We start from the raw sequence: 16067 nt of genomic DNA, 5'->3' as shown, positions 1-16067 counted from the left end.
GCTTCCTCTTTAATTAAGTCTGTTTTGTATGTTTGTCCTAAGATATGAAAAATATTTCTTTGGTGATGCTGTTTTGAAATAGTGAAATGTAAGCCATGGAGGGGTAAAAAACCACATGTAACAGTTGTACCTGTAAAATATGCAATCTACTCAATTAATTCTGAGATTCTGTTAGGAATTTTCACATTTCTCCGATATTTCTATATGCTCACTATTATATTCAGGTAATAACTCTGAAAAAACATCAAAGGGGAATATATTCCCAGGAATTGCACAAAATATTCCACGCTAAAACAAATAGTGCACACTGTAAAATGATGTCACGGTATGGAAACTATGGTTATGTCTAAAAATTATATGATTACCAATCTAGACTATTAAAAAAGTAGCAGAGTATAGTGGCTATGAGTAAAGTCTTGGAGACAAGCGGCTGGGGTTTAAATCTACCCAATCTCTCAATAATTAAACAGTCTTTTGAAGATCAGTTACCAATTTCTCCTTTGTAAAACAAGGATGAGGTTAGCAACTATTTCAAAGGATTGTTATGAGGACTGCAGAACAGGAGCATAGTGACCCATTTAACAAAATGACTGGCCCACACATCAAGTGTACACAAAACTTGGCTATTTTTGAATACATTACATTTCAATAGCCTTTAAAAAGTTAAATTGCTTGATTCTCTGATTATTTATCTTGGTGTCAGGCTGTCTAAAATGGAGAATTATGGTGCTTGTCTGAATAAATCAAGTAAATATATCCTTCCTACAAATGATCTGTTTCTTTCAGTTCAATGTATTTTTGACATATTTATTTAGCACATTCTCTAGGGGAGCAAATCACTAAATAAGTAACTTTTTCCAATCAGACCATTCATGTGTGAATTCACATGTGAACTTAAAAAAACAAAACAAATGTATTTGATATAATTTCCTTACATAAAGCTAATAAAGATCTCGTACCCATTAACAGGATCCACCACAATCCCTCTGGGGTGGGACATCTCTCCCTCCAGAAGGGTCTTCCGACTCTGAGCGGCCTTCTCCAGCCGGGCCACGTTGATGGTCTTCCTGGAGCCATCGTTTGTCCAGTAAAGGTTGTGTCCGATCCAGTCCACAGCAATGCCCTCCACATTGTCCAGGTCTGCAAACAGCAAGAACCAGAAAGGAACACATTTCTCAATAGTGTCCACTGCTTATGTTCTGCTTCATAAAAAGTTTAATTAAAAAAGAAATGATTTCTTCATAATGTGATTTGTGCAGATGTTATCATTCCATAGAACATTGTTCAATTTTATTTTGAATGCCATTGTGCCTTTTTTAAAATTGTATGTTCTTTACATTTATTTTTTTAAAATTGTTTGATGCTGACAATATTGCAGTGGCCCCCTTTGCCCACCTCTTCCCTTGGTCTTCACCAAATTACAGTCCATGTTCATGGAGTATGAGTATATGTTCTTTAGCTAATCCTTTCACCTTCATTATCCAGTCCCCTCCCACCCACCTTCCCTCGGGTACCAGACAATTTGTTCCATGTATCTATACGTCTATTAAAGAACACCATTGCAGCTTCTATAAGATATAGGCAGCAATAACCCAAAGTAATGTTATAAATATATAATCTTACAAATTCACCTAATTCATACACTTCACAGAAAGGGAAACTCTGAAAGTGAAGGTTTATAATCTATTATCACATAAGAGGTGTAGAACTGAGGTAAAATTCCAAGTCAGATCATCTCCAATGTAGAGATCTTTAAAAATGCACTGCTCCTATGGTGGGTCCTGTCCTCACTTTTTGCCATTTTGTAAACTACCCTCCAAACTCTCTACAGCACAGTAATCGTAGTTCCATTCCTCTAGAGCAGCGGTTCTCAACCTGTGGGTCGCGACCCCTTTGGGGGTCGAACGACCCTTTCACAGGGGTCGTCTAAGACCATCGGAAAACACATATATAATTACATATTGTTTTTGTGATTAATCACTATGCTTTAATTATGTTCAATTTGTAACAATGAAATTGGGGGTCACCACGACATGAGGAACTGTATTAAAGGGTCGCGGCATTAGGAAGGTTGAGAACCACTGCCTATTGCATGAGAAATTACTGTGAAGTCCTTCTTTTCTTTCAAAACCAGGGAAGCCTCTTCTTCCTGCATATGAGATAAGGAACTGCAACTTACTGGACAAAGCAAGAGGTAGTACATTGGAGACAGAGCTGTGCATTCGCACACTATATGGCATGTATTGCCTCATATGCAGATGTAATACAGATTTGATATTCTTTTTAAAAAATATTTTATATATTATATATTTTAGAGGGGAAGAGAGAGTGAGAGATATAAACATCAGTGATGAGAGAGAATTGTTGATCAGCTGCCTCCAGCATGCCCCACATTGGGGATGGAGCTGCAATCCAGGCATGTGCCCTGATTTGGAATCAAATCATACCCCTGGGTTCATAGGTCGATGCTCAATCATTGAGCCATGCTGGCTAGGCACTATCATAATATTCTTTAATTGCACAATCCTTCTGACCTTGTAAAAAAAAGAAAATTTTCTTTTGTAACCTTTCCTGCTAATCAGTATGTGCCCTGACTCAAAATGACTAATACAACATGTGATCTGATCTAACTGAAAATCTCATTATAGTGAATCAGATATGTTCTCAATTTCACTAAGCTATCTTCTTCATTACCATCCAGTATGAGTAATTTCCACAGGTTAATTATGTCTATGCTTTTAAAAAGTTTAATTTTATCTTTACTTTATAGACAATTTTTTGAGCACTATGGCATAATGGAAAGATATAGTAGTTGGTTTCTTTTTGTTGTTGTTTTGTTTTTTCTATTTGACATAGTCTGTGGCTGATTTTTATCATGTTAGTTGGTTTTCAAAAATTGTACTACATTTGAATTATGCTCCAGCATGGAAACTTCCTTCCTCAATAACCTTCTTATTTTTAAAATATTTCCTTTTGACTTCTGACTTGAGACTGTTACATTTTTTTCATATTAAGCAGTTTCAATATTATCTGGATTGAAATTTTGTTTCTGACACTTGGGTAAGCAACTTAGTCACTTTGATTCTTAAATTATCCATTTGTAAAGTGAGGATTCTTAAATTATCCATTAGCACCTATGCTGTAGTGTGATAACAAAGTGTAAATTAGCTACTGCATGTAAAACAGCATCCTGTCTGGAATATTGTAAAATCTCAATATATGTTAGTTTTTATTAATTTATCAGGTAAAATATTTGATATAAATCCTGGATCTTTTCCTTCTGAGTGCTACTTGATAGAAATATACTTTATGTTTTTTTTTAATGATTATTCAATACTATTTTCTGGAATTTTGACTAGTGACTAACTTTAACTAGAAATTGGATATCCAGAGTCAGTTGTGAATAAATAGTAAGAGTGGGATTGCATTGAATTCTAAAAAGTAGAATCTGAGTGGATTGTGCCTTAATTGGGTTGTTTGAGTTATCTTTGAAAAACAAGTGTTTGAACAGGATAAAGTATTAGTTAGAATCCAAGTTCTGGGATCACACAGCCCAGGTTCTGCCACTCACTACACTATTTATCTAACTGAGAGAGTTCCTTAGCCTTTCATTCTTCAACTTCCTGATATTTAAAATGGGTGTAATGTTTTGTTACTAGGCCAAGGAAATACATGACTATTCAAATACAAGAAAGGCATTTGATAAAGAGAAACTTGCTTAGAGTAGACTTCTTCGATACCTTTGGGTAGAGCTCAAGTATTCTACATTCCAAAATTAATAGTACTGTTTTGAGGATTAAATAAATTAATATATGTGAAATTATTAAAATAGGTTTCTCGTAATAAATATTATATAAAGTTGCAATTATATCATTATTAGAATAATCTTCCCTTTAGCTACCTATCTAATCTGGTAAAATAGCAGTGAAGCAATTAGCCTAGTATATTTTCTAATGTTGCTATTTTTATGTCTGTTTTGTTTGCTTTTTTTTCTGTTCTGGGAAGAATGTAGATGAATACAAATTTTAAAGAAACTCCTAAAAGAGTGTATGTGGAAACTGAGTATCTTTTCAGGCTATGGTTAACATAGAACAGAAGAAATTTCTTTCTTATACTTATAGGACAAAGCCTGAACAATCAGTGAATGCTTTTCTCAACAAATAATACATTGGTAAAGGAAGTAGTCTGCCTCCATATCATATGTATAATCCTTTAATTAATCTATAACTTAGATGGAATGCTAAGACACATAGAGTATCGGTTTTATGTACATTTGATATTTTATTCAAGTGGGTTTGCTTGGGGCCTGCCTGAGATTGACTATTGCAAACTCTATGACCAACATCCTTCAACATGGTGATCAGGACATATGGTTTCAGACAATGTCTGTGAACAACATAGATACTATTTGCTAGCCCAAAGAAACACATGCATATTCAAAGGCAAGAAAGTTGTTTGATAAAAAAAAAGTTACTAAAAACAGATTTTTTTTGATACCGTTGGGTAGAGTTCAAGTATTCTACATTCCAAATTCAACATTTGCACCTATGTTGCTGTTATTATTATTATTATTACTATTACATAACTAATAGCAAATATCCATTTTCATTTATCAATGGGCAAGGACTCTCAACATGTTTTTACTTTTTTTTTAAAAGAAAAATTCTAGTAGATAATGCTTTCTTGTATTTTTCTTTTTTTAGGTTATATGTATATACATTTCATTCTAAGTGAAAAAAATGACATCATATAATTCATATTAAAAAAAGACTTTTTCATGTAGTCTATAAATACTTAAGATAAGTATATTATTTTGGCTCAAATTATTAAAAATATTCCTTTTAAACATTATTCTATAAAAATAACTTTTACAAACAGACATAATATATAAATGAATGTTTTAAAACATACATCTCATCAAAAACTATACTTAAGTGAAAAATTATCAAAGGTACCAATGTTATTTCCTACAATTGATAGCTACCACTAAGGAAATAAGGATGAATAAGATATAATAATAAAATAGATATAAATTAAAAAGAATAATTATGTAATTATTTTAAAAATAAATAAGAATTATTTAAACATTTAAATCAAACATATATAATTTATTTATTTAAAGACTTAAAACTAATAAATAAGACAGAAAAAGTAATTTAAATTAATTTAATAACTTGGATTAGAAAATAAGCACTTTAAAAAAAGTGGAGAAAAGCCTTTTTCTAAAACTAAAACATCATTATAGGTCTGACTTTTTTGATACTACATATTTACAGAAAATAAGGGAATTAAAGTTTTATATATTAAAAATACAATCTTCCACTTTTAAAAATGGATCTAAGATTTTTTTAAAAAATTAACAAAAAGGCTGTGAGCAGTGGTCTCAGTATTAAGGTGCATAAGCTGTATATCCAGAGTAATCCATGTCTTGATGCTTTACAGTAGAATTTAATTAACATAATAAGGAATTAATTGGAAATCATACCCCACAATTTTCATGATAAAAGCACAGTGCCAGCATTTTTCTTAGGTACCCACGTTTTTCTATTCTTAGTATGAATATTATGTTTCTGTGTTGGAATCAAGTATTGGAAAAGTGGCTGCAGGAGTGTAGGGTGTGGGCACAGGCCTTAAATAACTGCATGTGCAGTGTGCATGTAGATATGCCTCAGGCCAGGGATGCAGTAGCTTGCCTCAGAGTCAGCACGTGGACAGCTCTCCTGCCTCAAATTCGTGTAGTTCAATTAATACAGATTCTCTTTGTGCATTTCAATATGGACTGAGGCATCCGCTCTTAAGTATATGACATGAATGAATTAAACTGATTTAATTAGTAGTGTGGCAGTAAAATTTGCCCGCTGAATTTTTTATCTCATGAGGTTACAGAAGTCTTTGGTCACACTGAAGTTTCCGTTATCATCTGTCCCCAAAGGCCAGCTGAGACTAATGTTGTCATCCTCATTCTCATTCCAAGTCCCTTCTCAGTTCAGTTATTAGGCCAAGGAAGGGGAATACACAAGCTACTCTCAATCAGAACAAAACACTTTGCTGCTATAATTAAAGAGATATGTAAAGTACGTCTTATTTTTCAGATGAGCAAAATATATGAAAACAAAATATATGAAACCAATATATGAAGAGTGGTTTTCTTCTATTATCAAAAGCAAATGGTCAGTTTCAATTTGGGGGAAGGGTAATGCAGATTGTCTATAACATTTCATCTTTGATGCAGTGATGAGCATATTAAGAGTAAAGAGAGTGCCACAGCATGCATTATAGTCACCAGTAAAATAATCTCATAATCAAAATAAAAGGTTTCAAGAACTGCTAAGAAATAAATTTTACCCTACTTTTAAGCCAACAAGTTAGCCCATTATGGTTTCAAGGATGATTATAAATGATGCAAGACTTGTAGATCAGGTATAAAGGATTGTATTACTCATGGCCCAGCAAGCCCAGTAGTTATCAGCAGATTGGTGTTCATTTTCCTTTATTCCAAAGTCCCAGGGAAGTGAGTGGAACGGACCCCTATGGATGCCTTCACAAAGAGCACGGCATTAGAGCAGAATTCTGAATTTAGGATATATATATACATACACGCTTAAGCAACCGAATGACCAGTCGACATTATGCACACTGACCACCAGGGGGCAGATGCTCAACGCAGGAGCTGCCCCCTGGTGATCAGTGCACTCCCATCAGCGGGACTGCCGCTCAACGATCCTACTGAGCTGCAGCAGCAGTAGGTGCAGCGGGACAGGGATGAGCAGAAGCAGTGTGGTGCCCAGCCTGGGCTTGGGCTTTTCCTAGGCCACCTACCACTTTGCACACTACTACATCCCTTGTGGGGTATTGGACTGCCGGTTTGCGAGAGGGCACAGGCCAGGCTGAGGGACCCCACTGGTGCACAAATCCGTGCACCAAGCCTTTAGTATTTTATCATAGGCAATAAGTGCCCTGCCCTTTGCACTGGAGGGACACTCCAGCTCTTCTTCCAAGGCTCTTTTCTATACTAACATCCTTGTAAAGACACTTCTAAATAAAAGGCACTAAGTGGCTCACTTTAAAACATGCAAAAATGTGAGGAATCCATGAAGAATTGTCACCCCAGGAAAGGTCCTGAAAAGACATAATTTGCTACTCTTTAATAAATGAAGATATATAGAATGAACAAGTTAGTGTGCAAATATGACCTTAAATTATAATCCTTTCTGGGTTCAGGCTATTGCTCTCATTGTTATTCACTACTGATTTATAGTACCACACCTTAAAGCACGTTGTTCAGTGAGTCATGTGTGATGGTTAGTTTTATGAGTCAATTTGGCCAGGGCACAGCACACAGATATTTGGTTAAGCATCAGTCTGGATATTGCTAGGAAGGTATTTTAGATGATTTAACATTTAAATCAGTATACTTTGAATACAGCAGATTTCTTTCCATAATCAGGGTTGGTCTCATTCAATCAGTTGGAAGCATTAAAAGAAAACAGACTGAGGTTCCCCAGGGAAGAGGGAATTTGGCTTCTGGACTGCCTTTAAATTTCAGCTGCAATATCAGCATTTCCCTGGGTCTATCACCTACAGGTGGACTTCCCATTCTCCACACTTGTGTGAGCCAATTCTAGAAAATATATATCTGCCTCTCTCTCTCTGTACACACCCTATTGGTCCTGTTTTCCTGGGAATCCTGAATAATACACCATCACCACTCCTGTAATCTGAAAATGATTTTGCTGAATGCTCTGGGCAGTAGAGATAAACGCTCACATTCATTCTTTCCTTTTTTAAAATATATTTTTTCTAGAGGCCCAGTGCACCAAAATTCGTGCACTGGAGGGGTGTCCCTCAGCCCAGCCTGCATCCTCTTGTAATCCAGGACTCCTCAGGTAGGGTCCCTAGGCCTGTCTGGTGATCAGGGCCTATAGGGGCTTTCTTTTCCCAGCTGCCGGCTGCTGGCCCCACCCCTGCCGCTGCCACTGCTTGCCATCTGTGCGGTGCTGCCCCTCCCTCTGGGGTGCAATCACTTGGCTGGCCTGGGCCTCCCTTTGCAGGGTGATCACTGGCTGGCCCTGCACACCCACCACAGAGTCGCTGGCCGGTGGCCTGGACCTCCCTCTGTGAGTGATTGTGGGATGATGGCAGGGCCCTCCAACCAATTGCATCACACCCGCCTTGGCTGGCCTGGCGCCAATGCGGGTCATAGCGTGGCAGTCTGGATGGTAGTTCTGCTGTTCGGTCGTTTAAGTCGATTTGCATATTATGCTTTTATTATTATAGACCAGAAGCCCGGTGCACAAAAATTTGTGCACTTGGGGGTCCCTCCCTCAGCCCGGCCTGTGCCCTGTCACAGTCTGGGACCCCTCAGGGGATGTCCACCTGCTGGCTTAGGCACGATCAGCTGGAAGTCAGACATCCCTCTGGCAGCCCGGGAGCCCTTGGGGGATGTCCACTTGCCAGCAGGAAGCAGGCCTAAGCTGCAGTTGGACATCCTTAGCGCTGCTGAGGAGGCAGGAGAGGCTCCCACCACCACCGCTGTGCTGGCAGCCATCAGCCTTGCTTGTTGCTGAGCAGAGCTCCCCCTGTGGGAGCGCACTGACCACCAGGGGCAGCTCCTGCATTGAGCATCTGCCCCTTGGTGGTCAGTGTGTGTCATAGTGACCAGTCATTCCCAGTCGTTCTGCTGTTAGGGTCAATTTGCATATTACCCTTTTATTATTATAGATTGATTTTGGAGAGGAAGAGAGAGGGAGAGAGAGATAAAAACAATGATGAGAGAGAATCATTGATTGACTGCCTCCTGCATGCCCCACATTGAAGATAGAGCCTGCAACCCAGGGATGTGCCCTGACATGGGAATTGAACTATGACCTCCTGGTTCATAGGTTGACGCTCAACCACTGAGCTACACAGGCATCATATTCATTCTTTTCAATGAACACTGCAACATATGTACTATGGAAGGCAGAATAGCTTTCAATTTAAGAAACCTCCTACAGATATGCCATGAGTATATAGCTCATTTTATAATAATCCATTACAAATTTTTTATATAGAGTTGTGCTATAAATATTTTAAATATTTTTATTTTCTGTATGTTATGATGTTTTGACATCTTTCTAAAAAACCTTTCCATGAGGGGTGGGGTTTGGAGTCCGGGAGACTGCCCCTCCTGGAAACAGCCAATTCTTAAGGATAGCAAAGGGCCCAGCCAGGAACATGCCTTTGATTTGTAAACTAACCAATCCAGAGCCCTACCTCCTCCATCCACTCCCTGTACCCAGGAAACAATACCCCCCTGCATAAATTATCCCAGATCCAGGTATCAGATAACCAGTGACCTGATACCTGGCCACTGGGCTAGAGTTTAAAGCCCAATAAATTATTCAAATTAGCCAGACCTAACCTATTTATCCTGCCCTGCCTTGCCTTCTCCTCAGAGATTTTAATAAAGACCATGGCCTAATGCTTTCCCTTCACTTTTGTCTTCTGCTTCCTGACCAACCCGGTGTCTTCCCACATGGTCCTGTGTAGTACGCTGTGCCTTCCATTTCTAGGACCTGTGAATATAATAAGCTTTGTTTCCTGAGCCTTCCTCTGTATCCTCTTGTGGCCACATCTGTCTAACCAACTCATGAAAAAAGTATAAAAGATGAATCCTCATTGTGAGTGGGGGGGAAAGAAAGTAATTTCCATTAATGCCCTTGTGCTACCCATCTCTGCCTACTTGCTAAGAGATAACAGAGCAACAATTGCTTAAACTTCTGAAGGCAAAATATCACAGCAGCTATTCTTGCATATTCCTTTTAAGTCCTATGAAGTAGGTTAGAATTTATTGAAACACAATGCTTTGGAACGTGTTGCTTTAATACTAAATTACTCAGTCTCTTTCATATTAGATGAAAGGCAACTCTATTAGAAATCACTTTTTATTGTTATGTGTTCTAATATGTCTCATATTTTGCACTTGATCATTTAAACATTCAAACAGTTGCATCACTTCAATTGATAGTTTTCACTGAACATTTTAAACAAGGTTGCAACACATACTTTGCTTACGCATCATGTTTAGTGAAATATACTGATCATTAAATTTCAAGTTGAGCTTAAAAGCCAGAGGCTATAAATCTTCATTATTTTATCATTACCATGACAAAGAACAATGTACTATTTCATGTGACCATCCTGCTAGAGCTTACCTTCCTGTCCTACATTAAACAAGTATACTTGTTTTAGTTTCACATTCATACCCAGAAAGAAAATGATAGTTTAAATGCATGTGTGGGTGATGGGTAAATGTAATAAAGCAACTCAAGTCCTTAATAAGTAATTTAATTCAATAAACCCTTCTATAGAGATTGAGGAGAATGCAGTCACAACACTTCTTGGTCCACTGGTAGCCTTACAAACTAAAGCAGTAAGCCAGGGGGACATATAATAATAAAACTAGGCAGAAACCTACCTACAAAGTCAGTATTTGAGAAATAAAAGGAAGCTAAAGAATCCTATAGTCTAATGTCTACATTCTACAAATAATGAAATGAAGATGCAGAAAGATAAAGTGATTCACAAGGACCCACATTTAGTCAGTAGTCAATACAATATGCCTGGAAATTTGACTCATGTTCCAATGTACCTATCTATTTATGTTAAAGTTTGATCTCTAGAACTGTAAATGGAAAATCATAATCAGTAGTAAGAGTCAAGGAAAATTAATATAAGTAATGACCCAAGGAAAGAGTGGGACATAGAAGGGGGAAAGGGACTGGAAATCGATAAGATCATGAAGCTAAGGATGCTTTCTTCACCAACTTTCTAATAAAAATTTATTATTCTCAATAAACTATAGCCTTATTTTCTTACTAAAATATATGTGATGGCTGACAATGTAGAGATTCAACAAATGTGTATATGAAGGGAAGTCAAATATTAAATCAAATGTAAGGAAAAACTGAGGCATTATTATAAGAAGATACATGAGACTGTGAAGACAAAACTATTAAATTCGTTATGAAAAAATGCTAAAATTTGAGAAAGTTCTTTAGTTAATAGTATTGAATCAATATTAATTGTATGGTTTCAGTTACTGTGATATTGTAAAATAAGATGTTATTATTATGGAAAATAGAGTGGGGACTATATAGAAATTCTCTATTATTTTTAAATTTTTCTACTAGACTAAATAAAAGTAGTTCAAATTAATTTTTAAAAATGTAGTAAAGCATATAACACAATCTGTAGGAAAAAGGAAGATAGCTGAAATATCGATATTAATGCTATGGTTTCTAACTGTTTTGTTGCAGTAAGCTAAATGAATCTTCACAATTTCACAGAAAAACCATAAAGATAATTAGTGCAGAACAAATAATCTAAATAAGTATTCAGTATAAAACCATTCAAGATAGGTACCCAATTATGCAAAAAAAAAATCCACACAAAAACCAAAAAACATAATTTGAAGCTGTGCAAGAAAATGAGATGTTGATTTAGAGTGCCTGGGAAAGTGTATAAAGGCAGGAATGTCTTGGGAGTGTTAACTAAAAATCGTAATTATTTTTTTAATTAAAAATGTTGTAGAAGTTCAAATGAATCATGAGAATATGGAAACATTTACAAGATTCCTGAAAGTTCACCAGGGAAGCCAATTATAAGAATAAATTCAGTAAATACCAATATAACTTCAGATAATCAAATAATAGTAATGATTGATCTTGTTTCTTATTTTAGAACAAAAAGAATCATGCTTCAGTCAATCTTATCTCTGTTTTATCAGTTTTAATTACTTTTTTAAAGTAATGGCAGCCAAATGAAAGGACCCGTTCATTCAGTGAGTAGTAGTTGTACAGCTGCTGTATGCCAGGTGCTGTTCTAGGCCGTAAAGATCTGTCAGTGAATGAAACAAACAAAAACCTCTGAAATCTTGAAGCTTACGTTCTTATAGCCAGGCAACAAGCAAGCAAATTATACCTAGGGATAAGTACTAAAGAGAAAAAGTAACCAGAGAAATGGGATAAAGATTCAGGCCCAGAATATGGAATATGTGTAGATGTCTAATTTTAGATGGGTGACCAGGAAGGACTAACTAAGGGTGTGGCCTGTAAGCAAGGACATCTGTGAGGTAAAGGAGAGAGGCATGGGAACATCTGGTAGAGCAGTGGTCCAGACACAAGGAACAACCCATGCAAATGCCCTGAAGTAGGACCACGCCCAGGGGATTCAGGGGATGACAAAGAGAATGTTGGAGTCAGAGGGATATTACAGGTTATATAGCAAAAAAATGACTTAAATGAAAAGTATGTTTTCCCTTATGAATTTAAGAGTCCTTACAGGAAACATGGAGTTGATTACATGTAAAATCCTCATGAACAATAGAGATAAGTGAGTTCTTCTTATGACTTGTGCTAATTTTTGAGTCTTATCTGTTGGTGTTGAGAGGAGCAGTCCCTGGTGGACCTTCCTGAGAGTGCCGAACTGTGAGACATGTATCTTCTGATACTAAACAATTTCTATAATCACACAGGCAATGAAATGAAGGGCACTACCGGGCAACTGCTGTGTAACTGTTCACTCTACAAAGCAGTGCGGTTTGTGTCTTGTCTCATTCTCCACTCTTGGCTTCTCCGCAGTGGTGGCAGGTTTACTTCCTGCTACCCTCTCAGGCAAGGTTTCTCAACATGGGCTCTATGGATATTTTGGACCTGAAAATTCTTTGTTGTGGAGGACTGTCCTGTATTTGCATAATGTTTATAAGCACTAGATGCCAGTAGCACCTCCCTACCCCCAGCTGTGACCAGCAAGAAAGATTTCAGGAAAGAAAGACAAAATTAACCTGCTCTATAAGGTAGGAGTTCTACCTCGAAAGTGAATATTTCTCAAACATTTTTATTCTATTTTTATTTCTCCAAATATGAATTTATTTGGCATCAAATGAAAAGTTCTTTGCCATATTTGTTTTTCAAAGTTGCATGAGAATATTAAATTGGGGTCCTGGCTGGGTTTGGTTCAGTGGATGGAGAATCAGCCTGTGGATGGAAGGGTCTCAGGTTCGATTCTGATCAAGGACACATGCCTGGGTTTCGGGCTCTATCCCCAGTTGGGGGCATGCAGGAGGCAGCGGATCGATGATTCTCTCTCATCATTGATATTTCTATCTCTCTTTCCCTCTCCCTTTCTCTCTGAAATCATATATATATATATATATATATATATATATATATATATATATAAATTTTTAAATTTGAGATAAGTTACAAATACCTTAATAGCTAAAATATCAAGGTAACTGTTTCTGACTCAATATGTGCACCTTCTTTGATGTACAATAAAGATTTATGAAAACTTGTTTCAGTAACAGATAAAAAGTGCTAACTCTGGAGCCAGAAACACACTGTTGACCCGTGGAGACAGATGTGTACTATTCAAAGACAAAAACAGGTATTTGTTAAAATATTTCATATAGTTACCATCACACACATCAAATATGCTAATATCACCACAATATAGCAATTCAAGTTATCTAAATATAGTATATTACACTACATGATAGCTAAGTTTGTTGTTTTCTGTCTGAAAATCTCAGAGCCAAATACATATTTTAATGAGAAATTTGATTCTTTCCAAATGTAAAGAAAAAGTGAGAAGAAAATCAAAATTAATATACAGAATAGAGTTGATAAGTATGTAATTTAAGGAAGGTCTTAAAGGTAGTCATCATTTCTTTTTGTCTGATTTTGTGTGTAGGGGGATTGGGGAGAGGGGCAAAAAGGTATGAGGACACATAATATAGTTTCCTAGTCTAAGTATGAGTCTAGAATAGATCTTGTCTGGTTTAAAGAGATCATATGATAGTCTGCTATTATAAATCCATAAAATAAATGCAATTTCTGTTAAATAATAAGCTATCCTGAACAATTTAGGTTATTTTCCCTCTTTTTATCCTATATGAAACCTGTGTCTTCAGGATAGTTGTTTATAAAATAGTTTCTGTCTTGTATACAAATTTATCTCTAGGGCTTAGAACACCGCTTGTAAATGAAGATTTCAAGAAATGTTGGTTGTCTAAATGAAAATATAAATGAATGACTCACTATCACCTCATGAATAATTCCAATATTTCTTCCAATGACATATAAGACCTTCCATTTAATTAACACAAAGCTCTCTCATCACCCTATGATCCAAGCACGCATGCTGGATTATACTACTTTTAGCCGATTGATGTGCTGTTCTGGAAAAAACAACAACAACAACAAAACCTGAACTTAGGTTTCAGAGAGAAAATGGCATCTTTACTTTCTTGCTGCCTTTCATTTTAATTTTTATAAGAATTTGCACAATAAGATCCCCTTTATTTGGCTATTGTGAAGGTAAAATGAAATAACAATTATATCACCTACAAACAATAGCATTTAATAAATGTTAGCTCCTTTCCTTGCTCTCTCATGCATAGTTGACTTTCCCATGTCTGTGTCAATTTTATTTCCTATTCTCTCTTTTTTTGCAACTTTCCATTTTCTAAATTCTTCACTTTTTACAAAACTAAAGGAATAATCTATCTGCTACAGAAATCTCTTATTCTCCCTATAAACTCATCTCTCCTCTAAACTACCTTAGTAGTATATTATTAGTACTATGTCTACATCTCATTCTGAACCACCTACTGCCTTGTTAAATTTCCTGCCATGCATTCACTTTTCTATTTGTTTCTATGAAATATGAGGGCAAGATAAAAGTATAATTCATTTTAGAAATTCCTAGTAGATATCAGTATTAAAGATTTGGTAAATATGCAGAAAATTCAAAAAAAAATGAGTACATGAAATGTAAGCACAATAAAGATGGGTGAAGAAAAGAAATAACATTGGGATGTGTGGCTAGCTTATTCATTCCACAATACCAGTGAAGAATACTCCCCTATATTTCTTTTATTTAAATATATATTTTTATTGATTTCAGAGAAGAAGTGAGAGGTAGAGAGAGATGGAAACATCAATGATGAGAGAATCATCGATCAGCTGCCTCCTGCACACACCCTACTGGGGATTAAGCCCACAACTCAGGCATGTGCCCTTGATGGGAATCAAATCAGGGACCCTTCAGGTCACAGGCCGATGCTCTATCCACTGAGCCAAACCGGCTAGGGCCTATTGTTTCAATATGATTTTCATTCCAATATTTTCATAGAGTACTAAGTATCTAGAAAAAATTAAATCCTTAATTTTAACTACTTGATTATTAAATCTACTCAAATATTTAGAATTATAGAAAACATTTTATTTTTTATAGATACCACCTAATAATCAAACAAATCAAAGAGGAAGCCACATTTGAGGATAGCCGGATTTTCACCGGGAGACATATCATTTAATCAGACTAAACATATATCACACCCCACTGCTTAATGTATGTCATCACTATTTTCAGGGGCATCAAAAGCAAAGCATGGATAGTTTTTACCTTAAATAAGTACCCTGAATGATAAAAGTGTTATTACTTGAAAAGTACTATGCAATGTGGAAAGTCAATGAAAATAAAATATATTCCTTCCTTGCCATCTTAATGTTGAATGTGCTAGGTAATTTAGAATGTTAGAAATGTAAAGATAGGTAAATTATATTCAATAAACAATGAGATGAAATGAGATAATCATGTAAAGTGCTTACCTGGCACGTACATTGTAATAAATACTCACTACATTTCCCTTTCTTTCTTTTTTTTTTGTATTTTTTACAGACAAAAGATATTGGTGGCTTTATTTATAAAAGTTTTATTCTTTTCAACCGTTTTCCCAATAAATATTTACTGAGTGCTCACTATTGGCATAGAACTGTTAGATGAGCAGGACATGCCCCTGTCAGGGACTATTTTGAAATTAAAGTTTAAATTTAATATCATTTTGTATTCATTTCAGGTGTATATCACAGTGGTCAGGCAATCATACACTTCAGAAAGTGCCCCCCTGATATTTCCAGTACCCACCTGGCCACATACACAGTGATTATAATACTAGAGGCCTGATGCACGAAATTTGTGCAAGGGGCTCAGCCCCTGCCACCATGGTGGCTGCCTTG

The 16067-nt window shown here is 36.2% G+C and overlaps 1 protein-coding gene across 1 annotated transcript in view; it reads right to left on the bottom strand.

The window, feature by feature from the left end:
• LRP1B (LDL receptor related protein 1B) overlaps positions 1-16067 on the bottom strand; it is a 1324618-nt gene that overhangs the window by 687323 nt on the left and 621228 nt on the right. The window contains exon 12 of the mRNA XM_023752441.1: positions 960-1140. Within this exon, the coding sequence (XP_023608209.1) occupies positions 960-1140 (181 nt within the window). The remainder of the gene's footprint in view (positions 1-959; positions 1141-16067) is intronic.

This window comes from Myotis lucifugus, unplaced genomic scaffold (assembly GCF_000147115.1).
Source record: "Myotis lucifugus unplaced genomic scaffold, Myoluc2.0 scaffold_32, whole genome shotgun sequence".
Lineage (NCBI taxonomy): Eukaryota > Metazoa > Chordata > Mammalia > Chiroptera > Vespertilionidae > Myotis > Myotis lucifugus.
This window is presented reverse-complemented; position numbering and strand designations above follow the sequence as displayed.